General features: G+C 37.5%; 1 protein-coding gene across 1 annotated transcript in view; it reads left to right on the forward strand.

Moving 5' to 3' along the window:
- Positions 1-25,336, forward strand: part of LOC116737605 (cGMP-inhibited 3',5'-cyclic phosphodiesterase A) — an 88,387-nt gene extending 63,051 nt beyond the window's left edge. The window contains exons 5-14 of the mRNA XM_032590868.1: positions 8,857-8,930; positions 9,705-9,850; positions 10,757-10,894; positions 11,988-12,099; positions 12,351-12,464; positions 12,967-13,166; positions 16,755-16,958; positions 17,338-17,499; positions 19,981-20,221; positions 22,201-25,336. Of these exons, the coding sequence (XP_032446759.1) occupies positions 8,857-8,930; positions 9,705-9,850; positions 10,757-10,894; positions 11,988-12,099; positions 12,351-12,464; positions 12,967-13,166; positions 16,755-16,958; positions 17,338-17,499; positions 19,981-20,221; positions 22,201-22,514 (1,705 nt within the window). The 3' untranslated portion in view covers positions 22,515-25,336. The remainder of the gene's footprint in view (positions 1-8,856; positions 8,931-9,704; positions 9,851-10,756; positions 10,895-11,987; positions 12,100-12,350; positions 12,465-12,966; positions 13,167-16,754; positions 16,959-17,337; positions 17,500-19,980; positions 20,222-22,200) is intronic.
- The last annotated feature ends 406 nt before the right edge of the window (positions 25,337-25,742 follow it).

Genomic DNA, 25,742 nt, shown 5'->3' on the forward strand with positions numbered 1-25,742 from the left:
TGAGTTTTTGTGTTGCTTTTGGTCAGTGGAGCTTTTCTTCTTTGACCTCTCTGTGAATGTCATGTTTACCCAATCTCTTTCTTATTGTTGAATCATGTTGATTGACCTTAACGACATACGGCAAGTGAGGCCTGCAGTGCTTTAGATTTTGTTTTGGGGCGTTCTTTGACGTTATAGGTGAGTTGTTGATGGACCGGTAAATCCCACAAAGGTTCACCGCTATATCATGTTGTCGTTGTTTGACGGATGACTTTGTAGTCCTTTCCAGACTGATAGATGTCAGTGACTTTCTGAACTGTTTTTGAATTATCCTCACTTTTGGATGGGAACCAGATTTGTTTGTTTTTTTTTAACCTTTTTAAGTGATTTCTGTTGTACAGGTCAGGTAATAATCAGACCTGGGTGTGGCTTTGAAACTGAGCTAAGAGAGTTAATTGGATAATTCATGATTTTACAAAAGGGGGGAATTACATTTTCACATAGGATCAGTTTTAAGTTGGACTGCAAAATATCCCACTGGTATTCCAGAAGAATCGTGTAGGCCTGTGTCTCAATGGTCCTCAGGGTTTTCCTGATCTTCCAACTCCATTTCCTTTCAGCTCATCTCTTTCAAAGTCAACTTGTTTACCAATCCCAGATGCTGGTTTGGATGGAAAAAGTGGATATTCAATCTGTAATGCATTACGTTTTTTACAACAAAAGAACAAGTTAAAGAAATCAATAAATGTACTAATCCATAAAAATGTTACAGTAGGTCCTGCTGTGTCTGTCTGACAATAGCTACTGCAGTTTTGATTTATGTTTATAAGGTTATTAGATTTATCCAACAGTGTGGCCACATTTATATCAAACAAAACCAGTGTGAGTGAACACCAATGGCACAGCAGTCTGAAAAAAGATGTGTGCGCAGCAAAAGCCAGAATGGAAATATGCCCCACAGGCAAACGCATTAACCTGAATAACTAAGATGCACATCAACTGTGAGCGCATTAATGCTGAAGACAGCATGGGACCAGGGTTATGCAGAAGTATGAAGGCTCAGGATGGGAGCGCTATAATGGACCAGGCCTGTGTTTATCTGGGAGTTTTAGTCATTGTGGTATAATTTTAGATAGTTGTACTGTACATCAGAGAACAACTGGGGGTTATGTGAGGACTCAAACATTTTGGTCCACATGAGACAAGTCTAGACTAGTTATATATAATGACTTTCTATCTATGTTTTGGTTTAAATTACATTGATTCTTTGATAAATAGATATGGGACTACATTTAATCCAGAAGTAGTGAATATTAGGGAACAATTAAAGTACAGTTTGCTATAAAAAAATAACACACATTGCAAGCTTTATAGGTACTTTTTAATTGCTGTGACTTGTGTTTGAACGTGAGATACTGGAATGCCAGGTGGCACAAAATGGAGTTTCATAATGAAAAATAGTGAAAGATTTTAACACTGCATGTTTCTAAATGACAGAATACAGTTTATTACTGTACATTGAAGATGAAAAGTCGGTAACACTTTATTTGACAGGGTGTGCACAATACTGACATGGCATGAATAAGTTTTCGTAAATGTTTACAACTGTTGCCATTTGGTAAATAAAGACACTTTTAATGACAATTTCAATGGACTTTTAATACAAGTTTTAACAAATCTTTGCATTAAAAGTGTCATTATTGACTGAATAATGCACAGTTGACACTTTTAATGTAAGTTTGCATTAAAACTGTCATTACCTACCAAATTACACTTCATAAACAGGTTTCATGTCATGTTTATGAATGTGTCATGTCAGTCTTATGCACACCCGTTCAAATAAAGTGTTACCGAAAATCCTTTATAAGGGACATAATGTCTTGATTTTTTTTAATACAAATAAAACCTTAAAAGATAAATTATTGTCTTTCATCAACACCACCTTGTGTAGTTTCTGCCCTGTAAAGTTTTGGTCACCTAAAATCTTCCAAGATCTGCACAAGTCTACAAATGCAGTCGCCTCTGCTGTAAAACAGCGCTGTGTTTGCTTCTGTTGTGTCAAACAAGTAGGACAGTTTTTGCATCATCCTTCTGAGAGAGACTGATTTTCAAATGCTACATGGGAACTTTTGTTGAATAGATGATCTGGATTTGCAACTCAATTATTAATCTGCAGAAGAATTCCAGTAAGGCACGTCTGATGTCTGCCTCAAAGAGACGGAGAAAAACCCGCTGGGATCCAAACAACACAGCTCCAGCTGACGATAACCTATATATTGTAATGTCTGCAAGAGTCTGCGTGCGTGTGTGAAGTCACACGAATTCTTACTTTCTGTATTTAGTTAATGTTTAACATTTTCCAAAAAAAAAACCCCACTCATTATTTAGTGGGAGTCTTGTGAGAAGATATGAATCGGCTCGCCTGAACTCTTACTGCTTCAATCACCAAACTTTTAGATATAAACTAATTTAGCTTTGGCAGAAACTGCCTGAAACTTAGCTATTGTTAAATCCTGGAAATGCACATGCAAAATGAGGCGTGACTCTAATACTGCATGGCCTAGTTTAGAAACAAATGTTGGGTGGATAATTGTTAAAAAAGAAAGGACTACTTTAAACAGCCTTTTTTTTCTCTCTTTACATTTGGAAATTACAAGGAAATACCATCCTAGGGGTATGCTGATTTGGCAGTAAGAGGAAAGGAAAAGTAAAATAGGGCAGCATTTTACTGTAATAAATGCAGAGGATACATTAGGTATGGTGAAACTTAATAAACATAATAAATATCTTGAAATAATTCATCCATGCTGCATAGCAAAGCTGACCAGTTTATAGCTGTGTGTTCTGAAATCTTTGGAAATAGTTCTTTCATCAAGTTAGTAAATGATTACAGACCTTGTCCTAGCAATGAATTGTTCAAATAAAATGCATGGCTGTTTTCTGTAATTAGCTATAAACCACGTTGTCTTACAAAATAGACAGAAGAGACAAAGACAAAGCTTTGGTAACTCATGGTAGACTAAACTTTTAGTTGTCAGTTTTATCCACCAATCATGTGGTTTTCATTATGTGAACTCAAATTATGCCCATTTAAAGGCCTGTGATCGTATTTAAGGATCTACTAGAAAAGCTCTACTTGATTTTGCTTTTAATGCCACACTGCTGCAGGTTCTGAATTAGGGCTGTTGTAGAAAAACAACAAAGCAAACAACCAAAAAAAAAACTTACATGTGGTGACACACATGTGGGATCAGAGCTGTTTGGCAACTGGGTTTTCTGTTTGTGTTTCATTTGGGTAAAAACAAGCTTTTTGCTTTTTAAAAAACATGCTGTTACTCAAGAAATTATCCTGCTTTGTCTCACCTTTTCTAAGACATTATAACACATTGGAACATGCAATTTACATATAGTCTCTTGCTTTCTCTCCATTCAGGAACAATTTATCTAAGCTGCAGCTTTCTCACTTTTGTGCTGCCTGTTTTTGTGTTCAGAGTTTTCTCTATCATATATTTGCAATTGTTATTCAGCCTCTCAGTGAGTAATTTGCATCCGACATTTGGAAATGGTAGAATGGAAATATAACTTGCTCGCCAAGCCCCCAGAACCTTAAAAATCCATCTTAAAGAGGCAATTACTGATTAATCATCAGATTGTTGCCTGGAGTTTGGAAATGAGATGTCAAGAAAAAAAAAAAAAAAATCAGGCTTAGGTTATACATGTGATTTTTTTTTTTTTTTTTAGGGTTATGATTTAATGCATTTTCCCAGCAACTATAAAGTCTGAGTTGGTCATAATTCTTTACATTTACTGCTGGTAAAAGAATTACTTAAACAAAGCAAGATTACAACCCAGATTAAGAGTTGACAGACTCTCCGTTGCTCCAATAAGAGACTCCTCAGGATGGGTCCACAGGGTTTCATCTGACGTCATTTTGTTTACTGGGTTGTTTTCTACATTCCCCGCTTTTTCTCAAGAGTCTTCAGCTATAAAAAAAAAAGCAAACTATGTGGGCTGCTTCTGTCTGTGACTTGTTTGGCTCTGTTTGACAGCGTGATACTCAAGCAACATCTGTAAATGCAGGCACACCGAGCTGACTCTCTACACAAAGCTCTGTCCCCTGGACTCAATCAGTCACTCAGCCCAGCAGAGGGCCTCAGCTATACCCACTTATGGTGGTGAGAGTGTAAACAAACACCTGGGCTTTTCCCCCAGTCACCACAACCCTGCAATTAACACACACACACACACACACCAGCACACACACGCGTGCCTGTACGAACTGTCGCAGCTGCTGCTTCTGGTGCAGGTTATGGAGCATTTCAAGTGTACTGAGTGACTCTTGGTTTGGTTTACTGAAATTTCTTGTCAGCTGCTCTTTAGCTGATTTTCAGCCGTGTTGAAAATGAAAAGAAAAACAAGATGGTTCAGTACTAAAATAAACTGCTGTTAAACATGTCCAGTGCCTTCTAAAAACAGCTTGTTCCTGATGACTGGTTAATCGACAACATGAAGAAAAAAAAAAAACACAAATTCTCAAGCTAAGCTTTTACACGACGACAGAAAGAGTCGGCATAATTTCTTGTCTTATTTATGTACAGCCTTTTTTGTCTTTTCTTTTTTCAATTCGTCTGGCCAAGAAATTTGTTATATATAAATCTCTTAGGAGATCAAACGGAGCAAAGGAATAATCTGTCCTCATGTGTCCTTAGAGAGAAAACTGGAAAACATGGACGAGGAGAACACATGAAGGGGAGGCTTGGAGGGAAAAAAAAAATTAACACATGGTTTCAATTCCCCCGTTCTCTACTCCTCATCAAATCTGCGCGATCTTAATTGGGACATTAAGCGTCTCCTTTCCTGCACACTTTTTTCCATCCTGTCAGCCTTTAGTGACGTGCAGGAACAACACCGACTTCAAAAGCAGCAGCATCGGCTTGTTATCGGACAGTGCTTGTTGAAAAGGGAGCGAGCGATACCTTCCATTTGCCTCAGTCGGAGCCCCGGCGCTGTTATCTTCTTCACGTCATCTAGCTCAAGAGTAGGCAGATTACTGGAAGCAGAAATAATGGCTGCTGTGTTTATCGTGGCTTGGACAATGTCCGTTTGGGCTCTGAACCAAAGATAATCTGTCAACCTGCTGCGAGGAAGGCAGTCTGAAATCTGGGAGTAAAAGGCAACAGAAGAGGGAGCAAACAGAGGCCAGCTGGAGTTTACAGCTGGAGTCTGCAGCCAAAACTTTTATGTCTAAAAAAATCCCAATTAGAGCAAGAAGCAAATTAACACATAGTTTTCTTGAAAATCAAATGAATGGGTTGAAACCACGGCAAAAAAATAAATGTTTTTTTCTTTTCTTACGGTCTGGCTTGGACAAAGTTCATTGCAGATGAGACTAAAGATTTTTTTGTTTGTTTTAGGTAAATTAGGATCGGCATTATTATTTATATTTGCTAAAAGATAGAATAATGAGAGAGAGAGACTTTTGTTTTTATATAGTTTATAATTATCTTTTATATTTACTAATATAAATAAGCCTTTAAGTTGGCAAAAAAGATGATGCAAAGCATCTAATTCACAAAATCTGAGTGAACTGGAAGCACACCTGTATTTTAGAGAACAACACAAGCCTTTTGCTTCCTCTTATCAAATAAAGCAAAAAGAAATCAGTCATGATATCAGGAGAATTATTGACCACCAGAAGTCTGGTTCGTTCTAGGGTGCCATTTCCGAATTCCTTAAAGTTCGACGTTCATCTGTTGTTCCGGATCATGACGTTCGTTGCGCTAGAGATCAACCTGTTGCAGCACAAAACGTGCAAACCATCCTCTGTACAAAACCAAAAGCCCCTGTGAAAATTCTCTCAAAAGCTCTTAAGAAAGTAACATTTTACAGTAAAATGAATCAACATGGACTGAAAGGCCACAAAAAGCCATTTCATAAAAAAAAAAGAACGATTCTAGTTTAGAAATGCAGTCAGCTGCAAATATAATCTTTGGAGTTGTGTCCTTTTTGTATGGTGAAACTAAAATTTAGGTGTTTGGCTAAAATGACTATTGTTACATGAGGAGGAAAAAGCACGACTCCTGTAGGTCGAACGACATCATCCAAGATGTTCTGTACAAAGGTAGTGACATCATGTTGCGGGATGCTGGAGAGACGCTTCATAAAAAAAGTTGGCTTCATGTGGAAATACTGAAGCAACATCTTAAGACGTCAACCACCAAGTTAAAGCTTGAGCTCAAATTGGTCTTTCAAATGGACAAAGACTGAGCCTCTCATCAAACCAGTTACCTTAAGAATGACACAACATTACCTTATTCAGGCATTTAGCTGTTAGAAATTATTTTGGTGATCATACTAGACGTATAAAAGGAAAGGTTTATTTGATTTAAAGTTAGACAGTGGGATAAAAAAGGTGTGCAGATTTACAGGTGAATGTCGAGCGTGTGCACTGTAAATTGGGAAGCAACACATTCCTCCATCCATTTACATTCTCCCCACAAACACATTCTTACGCGGCAGATAAATGTTATTTCTAGCAGACGGGCTTTCAGCTTATGCATACTGGAATGTGTATTATGTTTTTACAATGTTTGCAGACGTCCCACTGAGACAGTTAAATTACTGTAACTGCAGCTCCAACCACTGTAACTGCTCCAGTTTTTCAGCGATAAAAGCAGAGTGACTTGACACTTGACTGACGGACTCTGCGAGTGAAAACAGCTAGCCTCCTTATTTACATTTTGTGCTGGAGGCTCGGTGTCAGAACTCAAGGTTGTTCTGCTGCATTAGCAGGAAGGCAAAAGTGTCTGCCAGTTCTGCAACTTTCATTAAAGCTAAACCTTTTAGGCCAAACGCTCTGCGGCCGACGCAGACTCTTGCTCCCCTGACAATAATGTTCTAACTGTTCACACGCCAAACTATCTAACTATTTTATATTCCACACCTGTGATGTATTAGACGCAGTGGTCCGGCCTGATCATGCAAACACAACAGTACACTCCTTGTTAGAGCCCCGGGTCCATTATAGTGGGAGGGTTTGGCCCAAAAGTGTTCCAGAAACACTTTATCAGAAGGAGATAGACACACTGCGGGCTTTTGTGCTCCCTGTGACACAACACTCTAACGGCAGGCATTTCCTTAGCTCAGGAGGAAGGTTTTACAGCATTTAGGGTGAGGTATTTTAATTGAAACCACCTACAGCCTGATGGTGGCCTCAGCAGAGATGCATGGAAAACCGTTGAGGCTCCCTGCGGTGTCAACATCCCTCTTTCAAAACGCGTGACACTTGCCGTTTGATTTATGTTTCAATTCAACGCTTGTGACGGTCTTCATCTGTCTGCCAGTTCGTGGCTTGCAGTAGGTTGCTCATGTGGCTGAAGTTGCTCTGCCATAAATAACAAATAGAGCGGGCATGTCTGCTAATGAGTCATTCATAACAAAGCCAGCGCTGGCGAATGCTTCAGATTTGTTTGGTTGTTTATTTTCATTGTTTTTATGTTAATGCCTGCATTAATTACGTTAATTAATTGGCGTTTTCTTGGAACATCTGTAAATGTTGAGTTGGACAGCAGCGCTGGAATCCCAGTTAGTTTACTTGACAGCTTCTGCGGTTATTTATCAAAGCCTGACTACTGAATGGCATCAGTTTTGCTCTTTTGGCTCAACCACAGACAGCCAGATGTAACATGCTCTACTACCACTGATCCATTTTGTTTTGTTGTTAATTTCATATTTAAACATTTACATGAAAACCTCGTATTATGGTATTCATTACATCAAGTTTCATTTTATTCAGTGTTGTCAAATTTCTCCTCTATACTCTCAGTCACAATTCGTTGCAAAAGTATTCAGTTTTCTTTACACAGCAATCCTCTTAAACTTCCAATTTCAATTTATTTTGTTGGGATTTTATATGATAGAACAACATAAAATGATTGTAAAGTAGGAAGAAAATGATATGGTTTTCAATAAATGTTACCATTAACACTTAGCATGTATTCAGTCCCCTTTGGGTTGATACTGCAAAATTAAAGTTTGGTAATCTCAGTGTCTAAATGTAACTGTTGCGTGCCTGTTATGGGAAATTTGGGGAACTAGCATACTAAAAATATTTTTAACAATAAGTAACACACCAGGAAGTTTAGGGATAAATCTGTGGAGAATATGGCGGCAACAATATGCTGTGGGGTTGCTGTACTTCAGCAGAGACAAGGAGAGAAAATAATTCCTGCTGCAAAAAAAAACTTTAGATTTTGCCTGGTGTTCACTATTCAGCCGGATGACAACCTCAAAAATACAGCCTGAGCTGAAATAGAAATGTTTGTGTACAAGGGAATTGAAAATGGCCCTGTCAAGTTATACGCCTAAGTCCAATTCAAACACTATTGCAAAACTTAATTGTTCTAGGAGAGCTTGAACTAATGTGCTAACAAGAACGGCCAAAACCTGCAGTTTTCAGATGTGCAAAGCTGGTTGGGACAGACTCAAAAGAACAGACCCAAAATTTACCAAAGCAGGGAAAGAAGTAGTGACTCATTGAGGCTAAATTCAAATACATGACACATTTCCAGGCTTTTTATTGTACAAAACTTTGGAAAACAACTATCATTTTCTTTCCACTTGGGCCATATGCACTAAAGAAGTTAGTGCCTTCTTTTAATTTAGATTAAAAGAAGGCACTAAAAAATTTTGATTTTTAAATTTAGATAAAAAAATCTACATTTTTTTAATCTAAAATTTAGATTTTAGCTAAATCTCTCTTAGCTAAGTCTAACAGAGATTTAGCTAGATAGTAGCTAAATCTCTGTTGTATTAGAAATATGCAGTAGAGCAAATAAAGATTTGTTTGATGTATGTGTGTAACCTTCTTTTCTGCAGTTGTGGGAGACCGTACATCAGGCTGACCCACGGAGAGGGCTCTATAGATAAGGGAGACAGGACACCACGAACAGGTAGGGGCATAACGGAGCGGTGTGTTTAGCATCTTTCTTTTGTCAGATAAAGGAGATGCAGGCAGCTTTACAACAATCGTGGTAAACCGAAGAAAATTCCTTTTGTTGTTTTATAAGAAAGTGTTCCTTCATTTCTGACATCTACAAAAATTTATGTTTCTGTATAAATGGTTTTCTTTAACTTTTAATTTTTTATTACGAGAAAGGTATTTCAAGCCAATTGAATTCTTCAAATCTAAGAGATTTTAAATAAAAGGACTTCCTGCTTTGTTGGTATATATTAAAGAACTGCACAAGATGCTCAATATAAACACTACCAGGATTAGTGGTCAATAGAAAATGTCTCAGATCTGTCTGAGTGTATATTAAGAGTAAAATCCCCATTAAAATTTATTAGAGAAATACTAATGTGTTTTAATCTTTCAATTAAATTACCAGTGAATACCTTACTAAACAATAGTCTAGTCTAGTGTGGACATGAATGCAGTTCAGTTAGCTTTAGTTATTTTCATGGCTCTAGTTCACAGCAAATGTCATCTCAAAGCACAAGATAAGCAAATCCAATAGGATCAAGTTTAGTTTAAATCGAACTTATTCAAATAAAGTTGAATTATCTAGTTCAAGTCAGATTAGATACACACCAAAACAGGCCAGTTCGGCTGATTATGTAATGCCAGCTGACAAACAGAGATCTCTGTGAGGAAGGTGAGTTGATTACAGCGAGTCACGGATTTTGCAGCAATTCGACATCTCTTTGTTTTTCTGTATTGACAGAGGACCCTGTAGTTGTGTCATCAGACTACGACAGCACCCATGAAGCCAACCACAGTGACAGCAGTGATGTAGCACAAACAGAGGACACAGAAAAGGGGAAAAACCCCTCCCAGAATGTCATCCTCCATGCACTAATACCTCCCGAGGTGAGTCAAAGCACACACGTTCAAAACCATCTCTTTAATGTCAGAATAGGATGCCGTACGATGCGGAAACGCAGTGGGGAAAAAAATGCCTGCACACCCCTATGAAAATGGCAGCTAAAAAAGTGATGTTGATTTTAAGAGCTTCTTAAGTTCTCTTAAGACTTCCTCCACTTTTACAAACGTCTTCTTCCATCTGAAGAACAGCATCGCCGTCCACCGCCATCTTTTACGATGGATGTGGTGAAGTTTTGGTGATGCGCTGTGGCCACATGTTCCAGTTTGGTTATATTTGACCATAAAATTGTCTTCCGTTTGGCTCGGGGATATTTCTGCCAGATCAGTAAGTTCTTTTGAGGAGAAAAGAACTTCTATCTGTCAACACGACTCCTGAGTCCAAACACATGGAAATTATAGGAGACTGATGTAACCAGTAAACAGGAGCTACCAGAAAATCCTGCAGTTTCTTCCATTCTGTCAGAGTCTTGAAGGTTTCCCACATCAGATTATGTTTAGTCAACAAATGATAGAGAAAAGTACAGTTGTATAATAGTAATGCTACTGTTCCACATATGTTCTCCAATTATTTTTTTTTTACCGTACCATGAAAGACATAAAATGCTGTGAATTGTTGCTTTGTACAGTGAGAGATTTTTGGTGCAGGTTATTACAACTTCTTTTTTAAAAGTTGTTTCCTTTTATTAGATGTTTGTTTTTATTTATACACTGAAGTTGGTAAAAAATAAAAAACAAAAATCTGCAAATATTTCAAGTTTCCAACATTTAGCAACACAAAAATGATTTTACCATAAATGTGCATACTTTTCAGATCCAGTGTACATGTATATGGTTTGTGCCATTGAGAAATGTATTCTTTAAAACATTTTCATTATGTGTTTTTTTGTACAGGACAAACCCATTCTGGCACAAGAGCCATTAGTAATGGAAGACCTGGAGCCTTTAATGAGTCAATTAAATAATTGGAACTTTCCTATTTTCACTCTAATGGAGAAGACAAATGGAAAATGTGGGAGGATCCTTAGTCAGGTGAGAACATTAAAAAACACAAAGAAGTAAGATCCAAGATGAATTAATGCAATCCTCACTTCTTATTAAGGATATTAACAAAAATCCAACACAGTTGAAGACTTTATTTTCTTCTTCATAAAGCAACAACTATTACATTACCAACACAACGCAACACAGTTTTACTCCTCCAGTGTTTCTGACTCAGAATCAAAAAGAAGAACATTTAAGACAAATGAAAAACACAGCCTCATTAATAAATAAGAACATGTTTATAGGACATCAGATGAACACTAAATCCCACAGATCCACAGTTGTTGTTCTCTCACGATGATGTACGAGGAGAGAACTTCTTTCTCCAAATGAACAACTGTCTGCCAGGTGCTTCAGACTTGGCTTGGGGTTTGTCATTAAAAACTGTGTGTCTGGGATCACTCTGAAGGAGTCTGCATAATGTAAAGGTCTCTGGGTGATTTGCAAGGGAGAGGAAAGCAATCTTCTTCATAAGGAAACTGCTGAACAACATTTTAGGAGAAGCTATACATTTTTAAGAGCCAGCATTGGTCAGATGAGACCAAGATGCATTTGTGACGTGTGCAAACCTGACTGGTGCTCTGCAGTAAACGTGTAGCAATCCACAAAGGTGGGAGTATAATTATATTTTCATATTTGACTGTTTTTGTCTCAAAGGTTCCTAGGAGCGAAAACTACCATGAGATAATGACCAAACACACACACACACACATACAAAAATCTTTACTGTCTGATGTTTCAGCTGAATATGTTGTAGAAAACAATAGAATAGACAAGAATAGAATAGAATAGAAAATATCTTTATTTTTCACCAGAGATAAAAATTGTTGTTGACTCACAGAGATACAGTAAAGATTAACAACAATTTATAAAAGGGTTATGACCAAAACAGCAATAATGTAAGGTTACAAAAGTGAGACAAAGTAGCATAAGACAGATAAATGAAGTGAGTCATGTAGTGGTTCACAGCTATTCAGCTGGATGACACAATTAACTGCAATGGGATTTTAGCTGGTAATGTAATAAATTTCATTTGTCTGATCTTCTGATGGTGGTTTTCACTGAACATTTTGTGTTGCAGGTGTCTTACAGGCTCTTTGAGGACACTGGCCTGTTCGAGACCTTTAAGATCCCCGTTAAAGAGTTCATGAACTACTTCCATGCTCTCGAGAGCGGCTACAGAGACATACCATGTAAGTTTAAATGTCTCTCAGCTGGTCATGGTTTTACTCACACCGTTTTCCTGTCAGCTTTTGTTGCAGTTGTAAAGAACAAATCAGCCACTAGATGAAAATGCACTCCCTCCAGTTTGATTCATTCTACGGTGTACAGTACAATACAAGATTTGCCTTTATGTTGCTATGAGAAACCTGAACGGCTCAACAGTGCGCCCTGGTGGAAAGCAATTTGATTTGGAAAAGGTATACTTTCTCCTCTGGATCAGATCACAACAGGATCCACGCCACAGATGTGCTTCATGCGGTCTGGTACCTCACCACGCAGCCTGTGCCTGGTCTACCCAGCCTCATTAATGATCACAGCTCAGCCAGTGACTCGGGTATGCACCATTTTATCAGTACCTATAAGTGCAAAAAAAAAAGGAAATGAGCTTTTTTTAAAAAATGTATTTAATTATAAGTTTTGTGTTGGATAGGAAATTTCGGGTATGAAAGGTTTTTCGGAGGGTTGTTCCTTGTGCCTTGATCCTCCCTGTAAGCTGGATGTTCTCTCATTAGTGTGAGAACATCCAGCTTTAGTCAAGCTTTTGGCTCATGTTTTTTTCTGTATGAAACTCTATTTGAAGTCTAGGACAGTATGAAGTTGCTGGCAAATTAAGAGTTCCCTCTCACCAATATTTCAAGACCTTGTTTGTTTGCCTTACCAGGACCATCCCTTTGATCCACACACAAGTCGATTAAAACATCCGTGTGTGTATCTGTGTATATGCGCTCTGGTGTGCATTACTGGCACATAGAGATGAACCTAAAGTATGAGTGTTGTTTGTAAATTCTTCCATCCTGATCTGAAATCCCCTCGCTTTGTCTCTTCCCTGTGGTTAGACTCTGACAGTGGGATAACACACAGTCACATGGGCTTCCTGGTTTCAAAGACCTACACTGTGTCAGAAGATGGATATGGCTGTCTGTCTGGCCTCATACCCGCTCTGGAGCTGATGGCACTTTACGTAGCTGCTGCAATGCATGACTACGATCATCCTGGGAGAACAAATGCTTTCCTCGTGGCCACCAGCGCCCCTCAGGTACTTTGTTCCCGAAGTCCACCGGAACCACTCTCTCATTTGAATCGGGAAATGTAGAAATTTGTTTGTCTGACTTTTCTGATATCTTCATTATCAGAAAGGTCAGACAAACATTTTCGCCGGTGAGCTGTAAAGAAAAGCAGATTCAAACAGCCAGCTCTTCACACCGTTATAAAAACAGGGTAAGAGAAGCTGCACACTTTCTCCGTAAAAGTGTGCAGATTTCCTGGAGTATCTGCCTGGCCTTGCAATTGTTTCAATTTGTTTTTCAAAAAACGTGTTTTCTTTTCTAAGAAGTTATCAGTTGCTGTTGACATGAGTTTAGGCCAAATAATTCATCTCTTTAACATATTTTACTGTTTATTTTTTATTGCCTCATTGCCTTTCCTGCCTAAAGATGATTACATCACTCCCGCCGCTGTTCTACTTTCCTCAGTTTGTGCAACTAATTTAAGCCTAGAGCCACACCTTTAGAAAAATAAATCCACAGTTTACAGCAATACATGGTGCAATTTATTTACATAATATATATTTATAATGTTGTAACTTTCAAGTAACAGTGTCTTAAACGATCTGAAACTCCACTCACCTCTCTGTAAATCCTGATGTAAAAGTCTGATTTTTCAAGGTTTCAAGGTTTTCCAAGAACTACAAACTAAATCAATGTTTATCTTACTGCTGTGTCAACAGCCTTGATAGTAGAGCAATAAAAATCAAACATAGGTTAGAAGAAGTAGATATTAGCCTGATTTAGAGATAATTGTATATCTTTATTGTGTATTGATGTACCTCCAGTTCTATCACTTCTGTAGGTTTTTCATATGAACTGAGACCTCAAAACATCTTAGATGGACCCACTTTTGAGTATAAGGTTTAAAAGGTCTTAAATGTGTATACTTGCTCATGAATTTCCTCTTCCAAGAAATTGTTTTTTTTTTTGTTTTTGAGAAATGCTCTGGAAACATTTATTTGTTCCATGTGCTGTAGACAGTGGTGGGAAGTAACGAAGTACAAGTACTTCGTTACTGTACTTAAGTACAATTTTCATGTATCTGTACTTTACTTAAGTAGATTTAATAATGGGTACTTTCTACTTTTACTCCACTACATTTTACAGTAAGTATCTGTACTTTCTACTTCACTACATTTCTACAAAAGTGTCGCGTTACTCGTTACATCCAAGTCGCACTGCTCTCTTTTTGTCCGTTAAAATATGAAGTTCAGGGACTTTAAGGTGGCGCCGTAAAATCCAAGCAATAACGTGACTTAGTGTCTGTTGTCACCCATCGCCTCCCCCTTTACTAGCACGCGGAGCTCCAGACATGCGCAGTGGTTTCCTCTGAGGGGGAGAAGATGTCTAACTAATCGATAATAGCTGCATAAATCATAAGATATGACGACATGTAAAACCAGCAGCGCTTCGCTTTCACAGACGGTGGGACTTTGTCCAACTTTTAGCGTCACTTGGAAGGAAAGCTTAAAGAAAGGTAAGATCTGTGGACGTGATGCTAGCAAAGCTAGCTGTACTGAGACACATGTTGCATCTGCGATGAAAAAAAGTTGTCACTCATGCGCTGAATTATTGTGTGGATTCAGGAACGATCCGATTCTTCTGGACGGATCTTTACTAAGGTTGATGGGACTGAAGCCTCACTGAGAGCCGTTCTTTGTTCTTGTATACACTGCAATAGCTATATATAGCTATATATATATATATATATATATATATATATATATATATATATATATATATATATATATATATATATATATATATATATATATACACACACACACACACGTTTATTTAATTGCCGAATAAGTAAAAGTTGAACGTATGAACACAGAGCATGTTCATTGATTGATTTTGTCTCCTGTCATGGTGGCAAACATGCAGTGGGAGGGAGGATGAGAACAGTCATGGTGCTCCTTCTGCTTGTTGGACAGTGTTCATAGTGTTGTTGTAATGTTACAATTACAACTGTAATTGTAACATAGCAATTACAGTTAATTGCTATGTTTCATGGTTTAACACTAGAACGGCCGAAGGTAGTCCAAGGTGGTGCAGACAGTTGTGGTTTCTGACATGGGCAATATGGGCAACCGCCCAGGGCGTTATTTTTATAGGGATGGCAGGCGACCTCTGCGGATTGTAGCACAGCGATGAAAGCAAAACAGAATGAAATGAGTTGTAATTGATACTGGTTAAATATATTTCAGCTCTAAGTATTTATATCTAGGTGTTTTTATGGAAATGTGGATCTTTCAGATCAATCTGAGAACCAATTTTGATAGGTGCACTTCATTTTATTGTGTCATGTAGCGCAGGGCGCTGGTCTTGGTCTCGTGTTCAGTGGTCTTGACTACAACTCTGCTACGTGGCTCCTCGATTGCATGTCTTCCCCCCACACCTTCGTTCCATCCCCTTTCAGTTGGATTTCTTTCTAAATAAATGTCACAAATGAAGTTCATGCTACATTAGGACAGGAAATAAGATGTTTCCATCCCTGAAATTATGATGCATAGAATCACATATCTAAGTCTAAACTCTTACAGAGAATAAACACAATAAGAACATGTTTAATCTGTGACATTGTTTATTAAAATGGCACATTTATGATGTATTCAAATTAAATACTATCGGCACACTTAATGATTTTAGCGATTAGGTTATGTATTCAGCAAGTACTTTTACTTTTAATACTTAAGTATTTTTAAAAGCCAGTACTTTTTTACTTTTACTTAAGTAAAATGTTAATGTGGTACTTTGACTTTTACCTGAGTACATTTTTGCCTGTGTATTTGTACTTTTACTTAAGTACATTTTTTGAGTACTTTCTCCACCACTGGCTGTAGACGAAGTAGTCCAGTAGCCAGTCCTGCAGGAAGGAATTTAAAGCCACACATTCTGGCTCATTGTGAAAACCTAAAACAGTGCTCGCCCCAAAATGTCCTTATTAAAGTTACATGTCACACTGCATTTTTCCTGCCAGTAGTGATGCAGCTTTAGTTTAAACCCGTTTTGTGAAATTTGTCCTACTGCTGCAACTTTAACAATATTAGCAATTTATTAATCACATTTATTCTATAGTGCTATTAATAGAATAAATGAATCTTTTAAGGTGGCTTTTATATGAACAAATCTACTCAGAAGCCAAAAAAAAAAAAACTAAACTAAAAAAACAAACTCTGTGATCTATAAAGCAAACAATTTGATCAGGTTTTCCAACACATATAAAAAGAATTAGCGCTTTTAACTCACTGCTGGGTCTGCTTTCTTGACGTTAGGACAGTAAAACGTCTTGTGAAAACAAATGAGTCAAAAAGTTTGTTGGGTGAAGTTCCAGGAATAAGCAACAGTCTCAGGGCCGGGCCTCAGGCGCTTAGAGAACAGCTCCCGTCTCAGCCCTCGTCGTAATGGGCAACGCTTTGATCTAATCGAGCCCTGGATTGCTGAATATGTTTAACCCTCTCATCTCTAGAGGCCCCACATCGGGGGGGGTAATGGCAATGGTTCCAGGAGATTTTAGGGAACAACGTTAAAGCCTTGCTTGTACACACTCATGCAGAGAGTTTGGCTGTTTGCAGGCAGTGCTGTACAACGATCGCTCGGTCCTGGAAAATCACCACGCCGCCTCTGCCTGGAACCTCTTCATGTCACACCCAGACTACAACTTCCTGGTCAACCTGGACCACGTGGAGTTCAAACGCTTCAGGTTCCTGGTCATCGAGGCCATCCTGGCAACGGACCTCAAGAAGCACTTTGACTTCCTGGCTGAGTTCAATGCCAAGGTACTGCGAAAGATAAACTCTTAAATGATTTACATTAAGTATAATATGAAATGGAATACGTACTATTTTTCTGGAAAATGTTATTACAGCTATAAACTTTTTCTCAATATCTATCTTTAGGTATATCTAAAAAATAAGTTTTACATACACTGCTTTAGGCAATTTATTGCAAAGAACAAACTTTCATTAGTTTAAATTGATGTTATCTGGGCCACTTGAATATTTTTTTCTTTTTATTCCTAAATTGTTTTTTTTTAATACTGGAAGTAGTCTGTGAAGAGAGAAAACTATTAAATGTTTCTAAAATTCACGTGCTGCTTATTAAATTCTTTATTTTTAGATATGAGAAAAGCTGACTGGCCTTTTATTGTTCCCTCAGGTGGGCGATGATCCGTCAACAGGTGTTGACTGGTCTAATGAGAATGACAGGTTACTGGTGTGCCAGATGTGCATTAAGCTGGCAGACATCAATGGGCCTTTAAAGTGCAAGGATCTACATCTGCAGTGGACCGAGGGCATTGTCAACGAGTTCTATGAACAGGTGGGTGAACTCTCAGCAAGGCTGCGATGTTTGTGGGAATGAAGCGATAAAAACGCCGCTGCAGCACCATGTACCACAATGACGTTTTCCAAAATCAATCTTCAGTTTATTTTATTTGAGTTTTTAAGTGATAGATCAACAACAATTAATATGTGGTTGTTAAGGGGAAATAAAGTTAAATTCTAAGAAAACGTACATACAATGTACAAGAATTTCTTTTTTGTTTTGTTTATGTTCAGACAGATAACAGATAACCTGATTACAAAATACCAGATTCAGGCAGAAGAAACACTTTACTATTTTTTTTCTTTAAACAAGCAAAACGCAACAACTTCCCCCCCCCCCCCGCCCCAAAAACTAATATTTGCAGTAGATAATGTAAACAGGATTTATGTCACAGCATGATAAAGTACTTCCAATGCCAAATGACAGCAGGCTCAGCAGGTGGTGTTAGGATAACAAAGCTTGTGCATAAAGAAGAAGATGCTTGACTTTAACATTTGGGTGCCATCTGCTCTTAGGGCACCCAAATAGCTAGTAACGGCCCTGGATACAAATGATATTGTTGCTTCAAAGAGCAATTTTTTGTTCACCCTTTTTGAAAGTTCTTTTTTTCAGATTTTTAGCTGTAAGCAGGAGTGTTGCATAATTATCTGTACGGTAATTGTGGCCTCATTTTGAATGGAGTTGCAGTAACAAACATAACCTAGTTATGACCACAGCATTTTTCCACTCACAATTGTTTGTTAGGATGGCATGCACTCTTGGCACTGAATTCCTCATGTCTCTGTTAATTGCTCAGGCACTGCTGCTTTAATACCATGGTTTAGTACGCACATACTGACTACACCGCCACAGAGAGCAAAGGTCAAACAGGAGAAAAGCCTTTCTGTGACAAAAGGTTTGAATGTTTCCAGGAGAAGTGATGCACGAAGGTGGTCTCTTCAAGGCACTTGACAGAGATGGCTACTCAACCTGAGTGCACTTCACAGTCTCCAACATTATAAACCGATAGCAATTCAGTTTCTTCCCCAAAATGTGACACCAACTTTACCAGCTGATGAGATCCAGGACTAAAGTTCAAGCTTTTAATTTTTTATTTATTTGTTTCCTGGACGTACCTTATCAATTAAAGTGTCATTAATCAAGAGCTCTATTAGTTTCCTGAAGATGTTTTAAAGTTTCTCTTGCTGCTTTTTCTCTCATGCTGTCCTGTCCTTGTGCCCGAACATGTCAACATATCATACACTTAAAAATCTGAAAGTGGAGCTGCAGTGAGTCCCTGCGGGTCTCCTATGCAGAGACGATTTGTCCTTGACTCAGGTGACCGTTGCTCAGGTCTTTTGCTGCATGATTCTTCATGTTTGCTTCCTTTCCTGTCTGATTATAAAATTAAAGCCACAAGCGACACAAAAGTAAGAAAAACATCCAAAGATAGGATATTTTATTCTTCATGTAATCATCCATCATAGGTCAGTCCTTCACCCGATATCTCTTTTGTTATGTTCTGTTATTGCATGAAAAGGACAGAAGGGGGAGCTCTGAATATGCATGTGACAAAATATGCTATACGTGAAGAAGAGAACTGAAGCTGAACTACATCTGATGCTGCTTATTTTCCACTATTTCAATATAGCAACACCACAACAACTTTGTTGTGATAAAATTTGTATCTTACAATCTGTGTTATTCAATTTTTTTAAGGATTACATAAATAATACAAAGAAACATGAAAATCCATTATATTTGTGACAGACTAGTCTCTCAGCATCCAACTGAAAATTGGTTCTTTGCTGAATTGTCTATTTTTTTATTGGCATAAACTGGTTTATTCTTTGATAATTTATCCTGTTTTTATTTAGATATGAAACAATCATAAACTAAATCTCATTCTGCTAGAAAAACCAGAAAACTTTAAAGGAGATGTTTTCACTTTTGTCTATATATGTCATGGAAATCATACTTTTTGTAGGGTTTTTAATTAATTTCAGAGATATTTGAATTGTAAAAGTACAAAACAAACTATAAGTTGCTTCTGTATATTGTTCAGTAGAAGTAACTAAGCAAATTAAACATCTTATGTGATATTCAGTCATATTCATTAAATTAGGATCTGCAGATGAGGCTCATTTGTCAGATTAAAAGTACCTTTTGAAAATGACAAGCAGATATCAAACATACTTTCCATTAAGCTCACGTTTCTGTATTGTATATATTTTCTTAATTGTATGATGTAATAATCTAAATTTAAATGTCATGTTGTCACTGCCCTTAAGCGGAAATGACATCACAATTAAAAGGAATAAAGATTTTTAAACGCCCGTCAATGTTTCCTGAAAGAAAGGAACTTAATCAGTAATATTCTATTTTATTGAATGGGTCTGTAGATGACCAATCAGAATCAGGTAATGCTGTAACTCAGTTCTTGTTCTTCCTTTTAAGTTTGTATCATTTTGTGTTAATGGCTCATGCTGTATGTAGGGCGATGAGGAGTCCAGCCTGGGGCTTCCTGTCAGCCCCTTCATGGATCGAGCAGCACCGCAGCTGGCCAAGCTTCAGGAATCGTTCATCACGCACATCGTCGGACCGCTCTGTAACTCCTACGACTCGGCTGGCCTCATACCTGGACGGTGGGTGGAGCCAGAGCCTGAGGAGGAGGAGGCAGAGATCGCGGAAAGCGAGGAGGCAGATGAAGACGGATCCACCTGCTCTGACGCATCGCGTAAGTACGAGGGTCCAAAACAAAGTTAAAACAAGACACAACTGGAACCCTAAAACAATCACAAAATACGGCTGTCATTTCTTCTTCTTTTAGAAAACCATTCTCTCAGTATGCAAATTAACTCCTGTCATGGAGCCCATTTTTGTCCTTGATCTTCAGATTTATTTATCCAGCACAATTGATATTTATTCAACCAATCTCTGCAAATAAAACCTGCTTCGATCATTTGTAACATATAAATAAGTATTTAATATAACTTTTGTTATAATTCACCCTCTTTCATTCTGCTAAGACTGAAAGATCCTGATAACTCAGGCACAGTAACATTGATTAATAATATTTATTCCCAGAAGATAGATGTAATTGGCAACAAGCAGAAAACCCAGAAGGCCTTGACTTGACCTACATCCATCAGGTAGCTAAGTGTAAATTACTAGATATAAAATCACTACTCTATGCAACACGCATTGTTTGGATTTTCATTTGTTACTAGAGATTCACTGAGTCAGCACATCCAGCTGTGTTGCACTTCATTATGCTCCCATTTTGCTCCTGCTGATCAGGTTTTAATTTTTTATGCCTCATCTTTTGTAGTTTTAGAGATTAAGTGAAAAAGATTAAGAAATTAGAAAAATACACATATTTTTCTAGTAGTGTATTTTAGTGCCTGCATGTCTAACTAAAAATTGCTTCTCTAACTAAAATTTCTTATGTGTGCACGCAGAAGATTGGTACCGTTCTTAAAAATAAGAGCCTTTCTTCTTAAATATTTTATAGGTCAGAATTATGTAACATAAAAGTAACATTTTACATTTTAAAAGTCTTACAGTAAATCTCATCTCATTCTGCTGCAGTGAATAATGGCTAACATTTAGTTACTAAGGAAACCAAGAAACCTTGCAAAAGATGATTTTCACTATGATCTCCAGACATTACAGAAACATTAACTAAGCTCATTTAAGGCCTTAAGAGAGTTTTAGATCTAAGTTGTTAGAGATGTTTAAGAGACTTATTAGTTTAACAAACATGTCTCTCAAAAATGTCACATGCAAAACTAAAGTTAGGAAAAAAATGCAAAGTTCTATAAAAGACAATTAACCACCCAAGCTCCATAAATCTCAGAGAATTATTGCTAAAGATCCCTTTAGAAGATTAGAAGAAACCAGTGAAAAAAGAAGAAATAGATCACTCTCATCTTTTGTACTTTATTCTGTTTAGAAATACTTGATTGTTGAATTTGTAGCACATTTATGGTTACAGCAGGTAAGGGCAGCAAGCTACAGTATGTCCCCTTTACGACACAGAGCCAGAACTTTTTTCACATTTTGCTTCAAGGTATTTTTAAAAAAATAAGATTTATGAGATGAATCAGAACAAGGGAGCCTACGATTGCAAAGTGGGGAAAAAACAATATGTTTTCCTTTTTTTTTTTTTTAAAACAGATGCTAGTCTGAAAAAAGTTGCCTGGAAATGTGTCCACACAATCTCCTAGCCGATAAGAAGCAGAACGACATATTTCAGTAACTACTGCTGCAATCTGGGCTGGACCGTAGAAAGGATCTAAGAAACAGTAGCCTTGATTTTCAAAGATTTTTCTTAAAAAAAAAAAAAAGAAAAGAAAATATTGCAACCATTGTACTTTATTTATAACTCATTGACTAAAATTAGATGAGTTGTATTTATATTTTAGGATTTTTATAAATATAAAAACATAAAACAAATATAAACTTATATTAAATTTCTTTGGGAAAAACATGGTGTTACTGGCTGGTGGATGTAATTAACAAATCACGTAGCATTTTTACTCAGTGGGGTTGAATACATAAACATGTCACAAAAAGCCCTGTGTCCAGTTACTTCCACTTTGCAATAATGCTGGTCTGCAATAGAAACACATATCCTTTATAAGAAGCATGTTGGTTATCATAAAAAAAGTAAAAATAACACTAAATAAATTACTTTCCTTTTTTTTCATCCAGAAAAAGCAGCTCCCAAGAAAAGGAGGAAAGTATTTTGCCAGATCACACAGCACCTGCTGGAAAATCACAAGATGTGGAAGAAAGTGATAGAAGAGGAATCCCAGAATGAGGAGCAAGGAACAGAGTCCGCCCATTTCAACAAAGTCGCTGAGCCGATTCTGGCTATTGACGAAGAAGAGGAGGATTCGGGCAGCAGGGAAGAGCAAGTGGAAGGAGAGCATTGTGAGGAGGAGACAGAGAAAGCAGAGTGGCACGTCTCTGACAGGGACGACTCTCAGACTCCAGAGGAGGGAGGGGACAGCGAACCACAGTGAAACCTCTAAACTCCAGACACCCTCAGATAGAGACGCAGCATCAGTCAGGATAAGGATGTAAAGAAATGTTCCTTTTGACCTTATCCTACTGACTCCTGTTTCTGCCAGCACATTACTTAGACACAACACTGTAGATGTTTGGGAAACGCGTGCCTACAGAGAAGAGAAAACAAAACAAACAAACATGGTGGGAAATTTTGTGCTTTACATGTTTAATCTGAATATGTGGTTTTACCAAACATTTATATGGTTTTTTCTTTTCCCACATTGCAATAATACATTATTCATGGACTTTGAGATACAGACTATTTTCCTACTGTCAGGAGTTGAAGACAAGCAGTTGCATAGGTTTTAACAAAGTGTGGTAACACAGGACTGCAGAAAGTTGCTGCCAATTTATGCAGAATTATTTCCCGAATGTGATTATATATAAACGTCACCATCACATGCTTGTGTTTTGATTGTAGCTCAACTTTTTCGGTTTAAACTGTGCTAGCTTATGTTATTTTCATTTTTTTTATCCACACATGGATTGTAAAAGGACTGATTTACACAATAATCTTCTTCCTTTCAACTCTTGACAGAAATAATCCCTCACTTGTGGGTTTTAGCACCCAAAGTCAAATATCTATAAATATTATGTTTGATGTTTATTGCCAAATGAGGTACTTAATGCCGTCATGTAGAGATACGGCTCAGAAACGCAGAGACAGCTCTGAAATGTCTCTATGCGTTGGCATTTGTGTGTTCCTCAGTTTTTACTCTAATGTACACATTTGTTCTCCAGAATGCAGAGGGGGGAAAAAAAGTCAGATTATTCCATTTTTAAACTACAGTAAACCTGATGTCAAAGACACAACTGTTTTACAGCATTGCCTGTCAAGAGTATTCATACGCCTTTAACTGTTTCCTACCACAATGACAAACTCGCTTCAGTCAGACCAAAGTTAAACTTTAATTAAACATGCAAAACATAATTTATGAGAGGAAAAAGTAATGCTGCAATGCCAGCCTGAATCCCATCCACATAGTGCAACAAATAATGGTGGCAGCATCATGCTGTGAGCCATTTTATTCCTCCATTAGTTAAGGAAGTCATGAAAAGATGAATAGAAAAACAGTATTCTTGAGAATGGGACTAAACTGTTACAATCTAGCCAGAGCCAAACTAAAATGGTTTAAGTCAAACACATCCGAGTTCTTTAACCTATCTGATGGAGAAAGAGGAATTGGAAAAGGAGATTCTACAAAACATGGACTGGAATTCAATATAAGTTAACACCACATTTTTCTCATTTTTAATTACGCAAAACAAAACAAAAAAGAAAATTCAGTGAAATTTGGGGCCATAATTAATAGATTAAATCTTAACCATAGAAAAGAAATGCTGTCCATTTCAACACGTTGCTGAAAACAAGACAGTAATTGTATGACAATAAAAACATTTTTCACACAGAATTTTTTTTTTTCTGTAGAAAATTTTTTATATTTTTTTGTTGTTTTTAATTTTAGAGAAAAAAAATGACAGGACAACAATCTCTAAATTAAGTGAGCTGTCACAAACAAGATCTAAATTCAGTCACATTGTTGCCAGAAATTAATAATCTTTGGGAGATTTTTCACCAAAGCTGTTCCAGATCTTGTCCAGAGCCGGAACCAGTTTCAGTTCTGATTTTCCACAGCCAGAGAAACAACTTTGTTCTGCTTTGCTATGCCACAAAAAATCTGTAGAGGACCACAGTGCAGTGAGTAACTTAAACTATGTTAGTCACATAATATATCTCTGTACCCCTGCAATTAAATCCCCAATGTCCCTAACCTAAGAGATAAACATTGTTTTAACCAAGTCATGTACTGTAGTTGTGAACTGTGGCTCTCTGATCTACAGTGGTGAATTACACACTGCCTTTAAAAGAGAACTCATCAAAAATTACCTTTTGTAAGTCACACACAACATAGATCAGCAAATTGTGAAACCGTGTTTGCCAGTGCAAATAGCGATGGTGAACAAAACGCAAGCATTGTATTGACTCACATGTGACTCCATGATGCGCGATAGCAAAACTAAAAGCTGAACGATGACTCAAGATGTTCAAATGCTTGTTCAGTCTTAGATTCATGTCAAAGTTTAGATCTAAAACCTGAAGTAAGTTTGGAGTTTTTACTTGGCCCAATTAAGTGTCACTTATCTTAGACAGCACCAGAGTTTTGGAGCCGGAAACAGAAAGAGTTGGTGCTGAGTGAGCACCAGAACCGCTGTGGTGGAAAACAAGCTAAAGCTAAAGTTTATATTAAAACGGTACTGAGTCATTCTTCTGAACTAGTGTTCAGAAATGGCTCAGCATTTTTGGGAAGTCATCTAGTGACCAAACTTGAACAGGAGAACATAAAGTTCTTAATTTAAAACTTAAAGACCAATACAAGGAATGAACCGACTAAATTACACGTTGAAGGTTTTATGGGAGTTGTCATTTTTTATTTGGTTAGCGATGTTTACACTTTTTGAATGGGAGTTCTTTGAAGTCTGTCAGATTTCACTTACAGGTATTTTTAGCTTCATCCGTCTTTTAGATTAATTATGTAATCGGACTCAAGGTGCTGAGTTTTATTTTTTTTTCTAAAGTAAATCTTAGCTACTGACACTGGTTGTTACCCTCAGGAAAACTACATCTGTATCACATTTAAAGACAAACACAAACACGTCTTTGAAAGGCAACGAACAACTAAAGACACTTACCGTGTCTTTGTGCAGTGAATCTGTTTGATTCTCCTGGCACCTCAGGGACTCGTTCATTCTCCTACAGTTCACAGCAGACAGCATGCTGACAACACAGCCTGGTCAGAGCTTCACAGCAAACATACGCAACAAAGTTTTAATTGCACTTAAAGTTAATAAAAATCTACTGTGGCGTCTTAATCAGAAGAGAGCTCAGACAAAGCACATTTTGTGTGACTAAAGCCAAGAAATCTCATACAGTCCATGTAGTCTCTTAAAATAGGCCTGAAACTTCATTAGAAACCATTCTACCTTGTGTAGAGATGCTTGGACAACATGGTTATCTGACTTTTAGTTTTAGCACCACCAATGTAGTGAATTGTTTTCATTGTCTAAGCTCACCTGGTTCTGTTGCGCAACCCCCCCAATACAGGTCAGGTATTTGTCAGCTATTTGCATAACCTTAAAAATTTGGTATAAAACATGGTTTAGTTGTAGTGATAATCATGGAT

This window comes from Xiphophorus hellerii, chromosome 2 (assembly GCF_003331165.1).
Source record: "Xiphophorus hellerii strain 12219 chromosome 2, Xiphophorus_hellerii-4.1, whole genome shotgun sequence".
Taxonomy (NCBI): domain Eukaryota; kingdom Metazoa; phylum Chordata; class Actinopteri; order Cyprinodontiformes; family Poeciliidae; genus Xiphophorus; species Xiphophorus hellerii.